At 41.2% G+C, this 14,710-nt stretch overlaps 1 protein-coding gene across 2 annotated transcripts in view; it reads right to left on the reverse strand.

The window, feature by feature from the left end:
* Positions 1 to 14,710, reverse strand: part of FIGN (fidgetin, microtubule severing factor) — a 124,965-nt gene that overhangs the window by 1,058 nt on the left and 109,197 nt on the right. Inside the window, exon 3 of one of the 2 annotated variants that reach the window (XR_006820213.1) lies at positions 2,352 to 5,166. Coding sequence is in view for 1 of the 2 variants with exons in the window: in XM_046017968.1 (XP_045873924.1) it covers positions 2,912 to 5,166 (2,255 nt within the window). In the remaining variant the exon portion in view is untranslated. Of the gene's footprint in view, positions 1 to 878; positions 5,167 to 14,710 lie in introns of those variants that run through there. The other variant, XM_046017968.1, reaches the window with a different exon arrangement.

Genomic DNA, 14,710 nt, shown 5'->3' on the forward strand with positions numbered 1-14,710 from the left:
CTCCAGAAGGGACGGTCAGAAAAGAGCTCATTATTAGGCTAGTCCATAGAAGAGCTCATAATGCTGCCATGCAGAATCAAAGAATCACAGGAGAGCACTATCTACTCAAAGGTCATCCTTATCTCCCCCAACAGATCTTCATTTCTTCAGCATGCCCAATTTCCTAAGAGATCAAATCCAAGAATTCATGAGGCTAAATGAAATTCACACAAGACTTCAGCTTCTGCCTAAATACATGGATTTTTGACCACTCCTATCTCAAAGTAATTTTGAAGTCACTTAAAGCTAAAAGCCAATATGGATGACTTTTAATTTATTTTCAGTTTTATAAATGAATGTAAAACACAACAGTGCAGTCATATTTGGCATTAACTCGTACTAGACACAAAAATGTGGGTCAATATTGGATTTTCCAAAGTTGTCTAAATAAGACTGGGTTTGTCAAAACTTGCCAGTTGCTTTCAAGTGAACACAGCATGTTGGCGGAAATGAAATGTAATGTCTAAAAGACAGAAAATAGGTCAGCACTGTGCAAAAGTAAACTTGTCAGTGAGATCAATATGAACCTACAAGTTAATGAGGATATTAGAATTTCCTTACAATAAGAGATGTGCAGGGTAGAGCCAGAACACGATTATAGCATTTGTTCACTCGTGAAAAGCAGAGGACATATTTAAATATCATTTTTTGTATCCTTAATGAAAGGCACTGCTTTTTAATATGGAATATTTTTATGTAAGCACAGTTTTAATTGATAGACTATCACAGTAAATTAAATTTTGGTTCATTTGCTCATTTTTTGCAACATGAAAAATACAAAAAAAGGGGAGTAATGATTAAGCATCATAAAATTTCAGAAATATGATGACGTCCTTCATTAGCTTTCTCTATGTTAAGTGTTCAGAGAATTTGACATTGTGAATGAAATCAGTCAAAATTTTTGAAGGAAAAAAAAACAATAACAGAAAGAGCTTTCTTGGGGCTTCTCATTGCATTTATTTAAGTTTTTAAAAAATGTACACCACTTTTTGAATACATAAAATGCCAGTGCTTTGCAACAGTTTTGTTACTGCATCTCTCAACTAAAAAAAAAAAAAAGGAAGAAGAAAAAAAAAAAAACCAGGAAAAATACATTCAAAAAGCCAGGCTGTTCTGCTTATGCACGGGCAGTGGCTCTGGAAAGCTACAGCCTACACTGTCTGTTCAGAGGCATTGCCGAACGTCAGTTAGCTATCAATGAAAAGTTGCACATAAAGCATTAAAGGATACAAAGAACAACTTGGGGAGGGGGAGCAGGAGAAGAATGGAAAATTAAGAAAAATACCACATATTCTGGGAGTGGGGGTGGACTCAGGCAGAAGCAAGCATGAAGACTGATGTTTTTGGAAACTAGATTTATGGGAAAAGGAAGGAAACAAAGTAACGTGCTTGACAAGGTAGAGTTGTGTGTGTGCGCATGTTTGCGCGCGTGTGTGTCCACTTCCAATTTTCTGTTTTACTCTCTAAGAAATATAACAAAACTGAGGTAGAAATGAATGTGGGAGCACTATAGCCCAGAAGATTTCAAAATGAGAAGCAAAATTGCACTGAGAAGAGAGGAGTCAAAAAGGAGAGGGGATGTAGATGTTCTTTGTGGATATAGAGAAGTTGGTTGGTTGGGTTTTGTATTTGTTTGTTTTTGCTTGCTATCTTCTGCATTCTATCAAACAGCACGGCAAGCCTATAAGCTAGATTAGTGAATAGAAGGACACCATTCCCAGCAGTTTGAAGAGAGAACTTGCAAACTACCACCACCACCAATGCAGTAAAAGGCAGTCCTAGTTTTTAGGTACTGTGACTTTCAGGGTCCTAAGCAGGTCTTGTGGCCGAGTGTTCTAGACACTAACATGAACTGAATAAGTAGCTTTCCATTAACCAGTGTACCTTTTAAGAACATTTTCACTTCATTATCAAGGAGCAATGTACGAAGAACTCTTGCAGTTTTTGACATAAAGAATTATTCTGCTCTGGTTAATTCCCCATAATTAGGAAAAGAATCTTTTTTAAAAAAAAAATCCTTCCATTTCTACTTTAAATTGTAAATATTCAGTTGTATCACACGTCAGTATTTTTCCGGATACATTCAAAGTAATTTTCCTTGCTATTTTCCAATTGTTGAGGTAAACATACATTTTTAATATAAAGTAACATTGAAGCCTATCCCATTACTCTCAGCAGTACATAGTGCTTTCAACACATTCCTTTGAGGTACTGTACAAATCACAATCGCTTTCCTGAGTTTTTGCAGACAAGAACATTAAAAGAAATGAACCGCAGAAATTAAGGTCCAGATTACCGTTACCCTGTTTTACCTGTTCTTAGCTTAATACTGCAGAACAGACAGGATTGAGGAATACTGTTGCTCTTAAAATGGCAAAAATCTGGTTTTCTGTCGTCACACAACCGTTCATCTCTTTAGTCCAATAATGTTTGAAGTTAAAGCTCTTTATATTAGCACATGCCACCAATGTAATTGTGAGGCAAACAAAAAATAAAGCACCACTCCAGGCACTTGACAGCAACTAAATCTCGAGAACAGCAGAATGGAATCAACACACGAGGTTCATGTCCTTCTGAAATCAACACACTTGCACCTTGCTCCTTGGTGAGTGTTGTCTAGCTTGAACTGAACTGAGCGTCAACAGATGCTTTCTGTCCTCTGGGGCTCTCAAATCAGAAGCTCTCATTTGATGCGTTTTTGTTTTTGTTTTTTTTCCTCCAAATCTACCCTGACTCTAAAGATGCAACTCAATCGTCATCTTCCCCAGTACCCTTTGCGATTTAAACACTACTGGAAAGGGGCTCTAGACCCTATGTAGCAGGTTTTATGCGTGTGTGCCAACATTCATTACATTTTTTTTTAAAGAAGTTATCACTGACTGCAACCAAACATTTTGTTCCATTCAACATACATATCAAGCTCTTTTTGAGATATGCTAGGCTGAATCTTGCAGAAAGCATTTTCAAAGTCTTGATATGTAACGGGCCTCAACTGGCTGGGCATGATGGCTGAAAGGTCTGTGGCTGGCATGGCATGGAGGGGGCCCACCGCTGCTTCCTGACACAAATGAGCCACGTCTAGTCCAGAAAAGCCTTCTGTGCGCTGGACGAGCAGTGCAAACTCCTTGTCATTGAGACAGTAATTGTGCTGTGAGAGCAGTTGTACTATTATCTGGTGCCTCGCTGTGCTGTCAGGAAGTGGGATTAAAAGTCGTTTCATGAAGTACCTCCGAAGAGATTCATCTATTTCTTCTGGTTTACTGGTGGCACAAATTACTACGATTTGGTCCTCAGCTGAAGTTAGTACAGTGTCCAGCTGCATCAGAAATTCCGTTCTCATCCGATTGACTGGACTGTGTTCCTCGCTCACTTGAGAGGAGAGCAGCATGTCAATGTCACTGACAAAAATCACCGAGGGCTGGCGACACCTGGCCACGAGAAAAGAGGCATGGATAATTTTTTCTGCTTCTCCTAACCACTTGGCAACGAGTCCAGAACCGGCGATTTTGAAAAACGTGGCCCCCAGCTGACTAGCTATGCATCGGCCCAATAATGTTTTGCCTGTTCCCCGAGGTCCGAACAAAAGGATGCTCCGAGGTGAGGCCGTCAGTCCACTGAACGCGTCTGACCTCAACACCGGCCATAGAACTTCCTCTTTAATGACAGCCTTTACCAGGTCGAGACCAGCAATGTCGTTCCAGTCCACCGGGGGTCCTTGGGTGATAATCTCATTGGTTACCAGGTCAATGAGGTGGGTGTCCGTATTCTTCAGTTGCTCGTCCACAGAGTGGTTGGATGAGGTAGCTGCACGGAGTCCAGGGCCTTGCATTGGGTGAGAGAGGAGCTGCCTGTGCTCGTCCCCATGCTCACTCATTACCGGCGATGTGTACTTCCCAAAGGATTCACTGGATCTTGATCCCAGTGAATTTTTAGCAGTACTATAGGAAGGAGGGGTCAGAGCCCTACTGGACTGGCTGCTGAATTTCCTTTGCTGTTCAGAGGACATTAGCTGCTTCGTTGGCTTAAATGCCAAGGACGATGTTTCAGCACTTCTGTCAAAGCCATTCCCCCGATTTGAGTTTGAAATGCTGTTGTCGGGCATTCTGTACATAGGACTCTGCGTAGATCTCTGTTGGCCGTAGCTGTAATTTCCGTAACTGGAGTCCATATCTCCTTGCCCTGCCATGTAGAAAGCTTTCCTTTTGAGGGAACTTGCCGAACTGTTTGTCAGAGCCGAGGGTGCAATGGGTGCCAGACCATGACCCTGGTAGGTGTAGCCAGGAACAGTAGTGGGGGGCAGCGGGGTAGGAGCGGGGATTCCTGAAGGCAGGTACGCTGAAGGAGGAGGAGGCGCGCCGCCGGGGCTGTACCCGGATCCCACAGCAGTCTGAGGAGGATAGCTAGCAGAGGGATAGCTGTAACTGGGGAGGTTAGAAGTCCCATTGTAGCCCGGGACCAGGGCTGGTGGCGGAGGCGGCGGTGGCGGTGGCTGGAGGAGCCCGGAGCTATGCAAAGGAGAAGGGTGAGGGGAGGGAAGTGCAGGTGCCGGCTGGCTACTGTAAGTAGAATGCAAATACGATCCGTTGTATCCCGGGGCATATTCCTGAGAGGGGAGCCCTGCGTGGAGACTGGGGACGGTGTGGCTCCCACAGGTACTGCTCGAATAACTCGGCTCGGTCAGGTTGCTGGCCACCCCGGGGGAGCTCCCTATGCTCGCAGAGACGTCTGCTGGAGGGAGGGCTGAACTGACTCCGGCTTTGCTGGCCGCGATAACATCCGGAACACAGTTCATGGGATAAACAGCTTCGGAATTCAAGGAAGGCTGCCAGGGTTCGCTTTCATTTTTCCGACCGTTCACGAGGCCGGATGGGGCATCCGAGTAGTTGCTGAGGACAGGTCGGTCCACGGGGCCCTCTAAAATGCCAGAATACTTCTCTGCGTATTTTTTGAGTAGGTTGGATGCAGTCAGAGCAGAAATGTCGTCATTTGCCCAGGCGTACTGATAGGTGCGCTGCAGATGACCTCTGTAGGCTTCCACTTTGTGGGCAGGAGACCGAGTGGTTGAGGTGATGTCAAAGTGCTGTTCTGGCCACTGGGCATGCTCCGGCGTCCACTGCATCTTCAAGCCTGCGGATTGGGGGGTGGGGGGGGGGGGAGGAAAGTTAATTTACCGAGATACTCGTCAGATGTGCGAGAAAACTTTTCCCTAACTTCTTTGGTAACCTGTTACCTTCCATTAATGATGGAGCCGTTCCAGGGAATTCCCACAGTGAGAGCTATCCACCGGGACCTGTACAGTCTGTACACTTTAAAATGGACTGGATTTCAGTCCTGTATAAAAAGGAAACTGAATTTACACAAAAACCCTGCAGAAGACCTCATTCTTTGTTCATTTTTTTAAGTAATAAGCAAATCGATTTCCGTGAAGCTTAGCGAGTTACTTGCTGAGCAACACAGGAACACACACACACACACATATATATATGTACACACACATTCCCTTCAAATTAGAATCCGATCATAGGTTCTTACGATGAAATATGCATATCTTTTAACTAGCAGGCACGTGATGCTATTAACAGGAGCAATATCGAGCCATCCTGTCTCTTCACATCAGAGTTTCTGTTTTATATTTTAACCAATATAAAAATGAGACACAGCTGACAGACCACATCTAGGACCCCTCTCTTATTTGGTACTGAACACCTAGTTAGCACAGTATAATGCTCCCTGCGCAGAACAATATGACACAGACATAGCAGGTCATTCCATAATCCAACTCTCATCTAAAGTGCTCCACGACAGTTTCAAATCTGCTTCGTGGAGTGCAGCAAAGCAATCTCCCAGGCAGCGCTCCATCGCTTTCATCGCACAAAGCCTACAACTCGGTATGAATTACAACTGGCTCCTTTCTGCCTCTCAGTTCTGTTGTTGAGTCTCTGGAAAAAAAAACAAGCATCACTTGTCTGTCGGTCTTCCAGCTGGCAATCTCCCTCCTTCCCCTATAATCCTTCCCTCTGCTTTACTAAGAGGGGTGAATACATATACATATCTATCTATCTATATATATGTATCTATATATGTATATACATACACACACGTACATATATCTTTACGTATACCTATTATGTGTGTTTGTACACATGTGTACATATATGGGGCGAAGACAAGAGGAAGGAAGAAAGGAAGGAAGGAGGGCAGGCAGGGAGGGAACAAACAGGTGAAAGGGAGTATAAGAGGAGAGAAGAGGGAGAAAATGTGGATTCTCTTTAGATTTCTGTGGGAAGCAGTGTGTGTGTGGCATAAAGTCAAGGATCACAGCTAGATAATGAGATGCTATGGGTAAGTCTATCACCTGCTAGATTATCAACCGAAGCAAGGTGACTTAAGTAGCAAACTGTAAAACCAGAGTATTTTCTCAGAATCAGAGAATCATTTGAATTTTACAGTTTAAAGAGACTTTAGAAATTACCTTATTTCACAGATTAGGGAACCAGTGCCCAAGGGGATTTAGAACATCCCCTGGAGGATGCACGTACACTTCGTACACTTCATTACAGTAGAGCGTGGGAACCCTGTTTTGCCTCCCAGGGTTGGCCCACCTCATCCTAATCTCTGCTTCGCCCGAACGCTTCCGATTCCGGTAGGGCTATATCAAATAGGTCTCCTTCAACTCCTTTGTACTACCCAAAGTGAATTTTATAAACCGCCTTATGCCCTCTGGCAGAGATTCCTTGATAAGAAGGGGGCCTGGTCTGAATGAGGCGTCTGTGGCATCAGCTCCCTGCTGAATTACTGCCGTCTATTTTGACAGCTCCTACACCCTTCCGCCTTCCTCCTCTAACCCCTTTAGTTCTTCATTCCCCGACTCTGGCTTCTGACATGGCCAGCTTTGACTTCCGGAGCTAAACTGAACACGGCCCAGAGTTTGGTAACAGAATGGCATGTTGATTCCCTCCTGACTCCCTCTTCCTTGTTTGCAAAACCACTGCACCAGACACTGGAAGTTAATTAGCAGGATGATGCTGTGCTAATTGTGTTAATTTACAAGGTTTTAGTCAAAGAGAATCATGCCAGGGCTGGCACTGCTGTCATGCTTCCGACTTAATGATTAAGAAATACTGAAAACAAGGTGGGAAGGATTGCAGTAATTACACAATAAATGAATAAAGCAACAGGATTCATTTGCAAATATATTTTACTGCAGCGGTACTCATTTGCATTTGGATTTTTAAAAAGGATCCATGTAGATATTCATTTGCAAATCACCATCTCAGTTAAATTAAGTCTGAATGCTGCACAGTATAACTTAATCAAGCTCTCTATTTTTTTAAGTAAAAATAGGAAAGACCTTACTTCACTTGGATATGCAACAGATTCTTCACTTTCCTTTTCCTTACTCCTCCCAAATCTTCATATGTTTCTCTTTTAAAACTCGATTTAAAAAAAAAACAGTATCATCCATTGGAGAAAAAAAAAATTGTAAAATCCTGATGAAGTACAGCTTGCACCATTTCAGTCCGAGAAAATCTGGGGGTGAGTTCTAGGAGGAACTAAAGTGATATTCTTAATTGTTTCTGCTTTTTCAGTCATTCCTTTTGAAGGGGGCGGGGGAGGGGGGGGAGGAAGGAGAACACATCGCAGAATGGGTGAAATGACCGAAACCACACTTAAAGGGGAAAAGATGCAATTTTAATGAAGCAGCATTTCAGGAATCATACTTTCGTTAAATTCAACTGGAAATTATTAAGAGCAAATCACCAGGAACCAATCGCGAGTCATCAGTATCTAAATTCTTCTTGTGTCATGGGGTTTACTTCAGGCCTTATAGAAAGGAAAGAATATTAATGTGACTCTAATGTAGAACTGTCTGAAAGACCTACAAATTCATTAGTCCTGTAAATTATTTCCAGGGGATTTCTATTAGAATTTTTTCTTTAAAAGATTATCAAACACAGAGTTGAGAAACTAAGAATGCTCGTATGCTCTGAGTGGACGTCTGATGAGATTGAGACAGAAGAAACCTGAATAAACGTCTTGAAAGGAGGCCTCCAAAAATATTTTGGGAGTCACAGAAAATGGAATTTACCACAAACACAACATGACACACAAACACAACATGACACACATACACAACATGACACACATACACACTAAAAGGCATGGCTTCCTTTCAGTTAGCTGAGCTGAGCCATCCCTGGCATGGTTAACACACATGACAAACATGATAAAAGCCCATTTAAAAAAATGAAACTGCTCTAGTTTAGAAGAGTTACTGGAAAAACAAACAAAAAAGGGCACCCTTCCCTCTTACTGGCTTAAAATATTTTTCTCCTAAGTTAAGCATTTACAAAAGGTGTGCAAAAAATGGTTTTAGTAAGGTGTAATCACTGTAAAAGACAGGAATGTAAAGTTTACATTGAAAAGGTTGGTCATTTTCACTCGGTATGTCTGCGGAGTTTAACCCTAGCAAAACTAATACATTTCCTAAGATTTCTGTTTCAGTCTGAAATTAAGCAATGATCCTATCAAAATTATTGACTTGGGACAATTACTGGATATACCATTACCTTTGGTAATGGTATTTTTGGATGCTATTGGATGCTATTTGGATGCTATCTCATGCTATTTTTGGATGTGCTTACCAAGATAATTGAAAGTTTATTTATTGATGCCTACTAACTAATACTCACCTTAGCGGGGCTGCCAAAGGCAAAAGTGGGCTTTGATTAAATAACCTTAAGGGAACAGAATTATTCACATCCCCTGGAACATGGGTACTTATCCTGTGTTTTGAAATCATTAATGTTATTCTAAAGCATCAGTTAATAGTTAAGCATAAGCTAGTTCTGATTATCAGTAGGAGCTGAAGAAGCTGGTGTTCAGGAGATCGTCCTGGCCTTGGGAGCACGGAGAGCTTTCTCATCAGTCTCTTGAATTTTAATGCTAATCAGAAGGAGAACCAAACTTGGTGTGGTTCTGTTTATTGGTGGTGAAATTTCTGGTGTGGCGTGGAAGAAAAATGTAGAGCCAAATGTTCTTTGAACAAAAAATCATGCTCCATTTGACTGTACTGCTGTTCTCGAATGTCGGAAGCAGCATGGGCGTGTCACTTAACTTGGCACACAAATAATAAGGTGGGTTTTAAAAGCAGCTTTTATATGGTTTCTCTCTGGAATATGCAGAGAGAAATCTCAGGAACAATACTGTTTTAGCACTATTAGAAACATGACTCCAGAACAATAAGGTCCACTGCTGTTTAGAAATAGCTTAAATAGGTCCAATAAAAATTCAGAAAACAGTGGAAGGTAAGAAAAATAGTTCTTAAAGATAATTGAAGAATTGTTCCAAAACATCAATTTTTATTTTTGAAAGGATCAGGAAATTCTTAATATAGCCAGCAAATTTCACAATGCGATATGTTTGTTTTTAAAATATGTAATTTAATAGAAAATTGCTTTTAAGAGACGTTAACATACATTTTATACCACAATGAGAGGGACTACGGTACAAAGCCTGAGAATTTGTTATTTCATTGCCACAGGATGAAGTTATGTAGATATAAATGAACAAGTCTGTATTTCCCATAAAACTGGACAGTTTGGATACCATTTTCCTTTCTTATCATTTCTGAGCACTTTATAACTCGGGTTTAATTACTAACCAGTTGCGGCCTCATTGCTTTACTTGCTCCATTTTGTTCTTTAACTGTTTTGAAATGACACAACTGTGACATCCTTCGAAGTTCTATCCTCGCTTCAAAATGATAGAGAAGCTGTTACCCAGAAAAATGAAGGATATAAAAACAACTTTCAGAATGGGAGGAAATCTGAAAGAAGAGACTAAGCCTCTGGAATCTATTTTTAGCACACATTCCTGGAAATACTGATCTAAGGCCCTCACTTCCCGACCCCCACCCCTACCTAACACCCGGACGCTGCTCAGCAGTTCATCTAGTCTAAAAAAGCGGTTCTCTTCTACAAGGTTCACACAGGTAATTCTGGCTGCTAGGGACTCTGCCCTCATCTGCAGGTTTTCTCACACTTCTAAGGGCAGGCACCTGAGGCAAACAGTCGCAGGCCTGGAAGGCTTGCCTGCTCTAGGATAGCTACACATGCTTACACAGGACTGCACGACGTCACGACACCTGTTACATTCCCTTGGGCCATGGTACCTCTGAACGTTTCATCATCATTTATTTAAATATATTAAAAAAAAAAATCTAATAGCGTCGGTACCCATGTTCTCTCTAGAAAGCAATCGCTCCTGGGTGAATATAACAAAATACAGTTGACCCTGGAACAACACAGCTTTGAATTACGTGGGTCCACTTATATGCAGATTTTGGGGGGTAAATACATGACAATACTGCCAAGGTCATTTCCTCTTACGATTTTCTTCATGACACTTGCTTGTCTGTGTAGAGCTGCCTTTATCATGAGAATACAGTATATAATACATGTGACCTACAAAATGTGTGTTGACTGACTGTTTACGCCATTGGTAAGGCTTCTGGCCAAGCGTGGGCTGTGACATTTTCAGGGAGTCGAAAGTTACACGTGGATTTTCAAAACCTGCGTGGCTCAAGGGTCGACTTGAATATATTCAATTGTTTACAGTCCCCTCAGCCCAACACTACAGATTCATCATCTTTCAAGGAATGGCAGAACTAACACACAGAACACTAAAAATGTCAGGAGGAGAGTAGCAAATTCATTGGCTAAACATACAGATGGATGCAGTGAAATGCTTTGAGAGAGCATCTACAAACCTGATGTAGTGAACCCTGGCCCGGCGCAGCCTCTCCTCACCATGATCCTTCCTGGGGGGCGGCGAGCGAATGAAACGTTGGAGCAGACCCGGTAGAACTCTCCTTCTGCAGCCTCACCCTCAGAAGCCGAGGCCCACACAACAGTGTCTAGTTTTCCCTGTACTAACCCATTGGATCTGAAATCTTCCTCAGCCCATGTCCTGATAATTCCCAGCCGGAAAATGTGACGCCATATCTAAAAGTGTGGGGCAAGAGCACAGACATTACACGTTCCATTTCATCTATTCCATCGGATTCATGTTCAGAACATCCAGAATGAGAAGCCCTTTACCAGCTAACTAGGAGCTAACTAATTTTATTTAGTCAGTGACTTGAGGGCCTGCCATATATACTGTGGTTCAGGGCTAAGAATTTAAGTCAAGGGAATCTGTTTATCAGTCAATGAAACTTTTTCAGCTTTCTGTCTTCTTTGTAATTTCACATTCTAAATTCTCTCTCTCTCTCTCTCTCTTTTTTAAAGATTTTATTTATTTATTTGATTTGTGAGATCACAAGTAGGCAGAGAGGCAAGCAGAGAGAGAGAGAGGAGGAAGCAGGCTCCCTGCTGAGCCGAAAGCCCAACATGGGGCTCGATCCAAGGACTCTGAGATCATGACCTGAGCGGAAGGCAGCGGCTTAACCCACTGAGCCACCCAGGCGCTCCCTAAATTCTCTTTGATTGTAGGGACTAAGGGAACTTTAAGGTGACCTAGTCCCCAATCCCGGAAGTCTCAGTCATAGTTCGGTACTTCACCTACTGTGGTGTCCTGTGGCATAGAGAGCTATTCTGCCTAACACAGTGTTTTGTCTGGAGGCACTGCTAGCTTGGTGGGATAGAAAGGGACTGACAGAAACATAGAGAAGGTTGCAGAATTTTGTCTGAAGAGTGAATGTCCCAAGCTTGGGAATCAGCAACGGCATGTGCTCTGCTCATGCCGTTGCTTATTTGTTCTAACCTTGGTGAAGTCACTTAAGCACATCGAACTCACTTTTCTCAGCCATAAAACGTGGACCCTAATGGTATCATATCTCGTACTGGATTCTTAATAAGATTACCTAAAGTGATGATACGCATTGAAAATCTCTTCCAACTGTGAACTGCTATACAATTAGTTCTTATTCTTAAAAAAAAAAAAAAATACAAGAGCATTAAACACGAAACAAAACTGACTAGATAGAAAAAAAGTAAGATCACTCCTAGAATTTATAAATCACTTTTTCTTCCACCTCAAGACATCTACTGAAAAGGAATTTTCCAGTGGGAATGTTGGTTATAAGGAAGGTGTAAAAATTCTTTCATACTCAGCAAAATACAGAGCATGAGCTTACCAAAAGATGTCAGAAATTCAAATGTTTTCGATTCCAGATGTTTTCACAGTATTTTATTTATTTTAAATGTTACTTGTTATTCAACGTTGTAGAGACCACAAGTAAGAAATAAAGTACTTAGAGGTTTAAATCCAGTTAAGAATGATCTCAAAACTTGCAGTCTCGAAATAAGATATTCTAATTATATAGCAATATTGCCAAATGATTTTTCTCTTTAAATCACACGTTCACACCTCAAGACTCCAAATTATAATACATTTTGAAGCAAATTACTCCCTCCTCCCATTTCACCATATTTGCATAAAGCAATCCTTTTTAAGAACCACAAAGGCATTTCTGGCTAAATGGCCCTTAGTACATATAGTTTTAATACCTCACCCTCTAATGTGGAGAAATTGCCACCTCACTACCTGAGGGCAGCATAGAGTCTGCAACCAGCTTTAGGTGGCCAGCACAGGGTTTCAAAAATCAGTGACTTTACAAAAAGATTCTCTGTTTCTGTATTTTCTATTTTTCAAGACAAGCTGAATGCTCGTAGACGACCAGATCTCATTCATGCCTGGCAACAACTGACCGACTCTGAAAGCCAGATGCCCACTTTGGACATGGCAGCCTTCTCTACTTTGTCACACCGTCCCCACTCCCTATTATAACGTCCGGTAATTCGACGGTACTGATCGATGATGTAAACAATCAAATCTGTGACTACATTTAGAAGCTTCAAGCCAGCTTTTACACTTAAGTAGATTTTTTTGGAAACTAGCAAGTATAGTGCTCTAAAACTTGAACAAGTAGTGTCTTTGGGAAAAAAAATCCAAAATACTATTACACACACACACACACACACACACACACACACACACACACATATATGTATTCCTGTCTTCTTAATCAGAACATAGGGAAAATGGTTGACATTTTCTTGTTGATTCAGTGTTCTTAGTGTAGGATGATGAATAATGATTTCTTAAAAAGCTGGTTTCCACATTGCTATTTCACTGTCTCCTCCTTTGCTCTGATTTGTCAGATACTTTTTCTAGCTGTTTTCCCTATTCCCTATGTCAATTCCCACCATTCCTAATATGCTCCTTTGAGTATGCCAGGGATTCTGAAACCGCAAACCAAAGCTTCATGAAATTGTAAAGCTTCCCCTCTAGGTCAGTCAGGAGCTTTAGTACAACTTTTGAGAGACTGTTTAAGTTATTCCAAGTATGCTTTCTATATCTTAGAGAGGATGTTATCTGGGTAAGCAACTGATCTTATTCTACATGTCATCATTTGGGGCCTAGTAAGAACCTGTGTTCAATATTACGGGCAATCACGACTTAGACTAGAATGGTATATACTCTGTCCTTCAGTTAAATTTGTGTGTGGCTTATGATCTGAGTCAGTTTCCCTAAAATACATTAGATTTTATTCACAGCAACAAAATACTCCTCAAAATGTGACTAAGTGTAAAGATGACTATTTTGCCAATATTTCATACCGAGGAAAACTGGTAGGCATTGGTCTGATGGGTCATCATTTTTAATGTGTAGGACATATATAAGAGGATGGCTTCCATTTATAAGGATGAATGCATGAGCACTTCTGCAAAGCAAATTACACTGATGACAGTAGTATCCCTTTTAGTCCACTGAGTTTATATTTAATATATGATCAGGATGGACAGCCTATCACTTAGAGCAACCCAGGAATTCATAATCATAATTCAAATAAGTATTTTTTTCTTATTGGGGGGGTCCTAAAATTTCCTAAACTTAAATCCAAGTATTCAAATGAAAATACAGTCACGCTCATATTAAATCAGTCTATTTTAAAATCACAATTCAGACCTTTGGTTTGTTTGGGGTTTTTTTTGCAAGGGTTGGGTTTTACAAAAGTTTATGTGTACAAACTTTTGAATACTAACCTAAGTCAAGTAAACAAACAGTGTCCAAAAGTCTGTGTATATCCTGTGTATAACCACAGTTAAGTCCAAAGAATACAGGGCTACACATATACATACAACAATTTAAACTATGCAAACGATCCACACTCTGAATCTTAATATTTAGTGTCAGCCGTCATCAACTATTTCAAGGGAAAGAAATTGAGGGTTACTAGGTAAGAGGACTGATTCTTCCATGTTAAGTTAGATATTTTGTTTATTCTACCTCTGTGAATGTGTTTAGATAATTTGTAATCAGCTTAAAGAGTGCATTGTAGGTAACCTTTAAAGTTGTTCCTTTATGGCCTTTCATTTCTCATGCTGTCTCTTCCCTCTTCCCATATACGTTTTCAGTCCATTACAGCCATCTACCCTTCCCCCCGGTTCTTTTTGTCATACAAAGATCATCAGGACATACCGCATATGTCCATGGGGACTGCCCGGGCTAATGAATATGTATGTTCTGTGTCACAACAGAGCACTCCCCTTGTTCTGCGGTATCAACCCTCTTATGTGTGTAAATAACAGGTGAGCTGTGTAGCGTGCAGGGATAAATGGGGTTAACACAACCTGAAAGCCCCGAGCTACATTCATTGCATCCA

Source organism: Meles meles, chromosome 9, assembly GCF_922984935.1.
Source record: "Meles meles chromosome 9, mMelMel3.1 paternal haplotype, whole genome shotgun sequence".
Lineage (NCBI taxonomy): Eukaryota > Metazoa > Chordata > Mammalia > Carnivora > Mustelidae > Meles > Meles meles.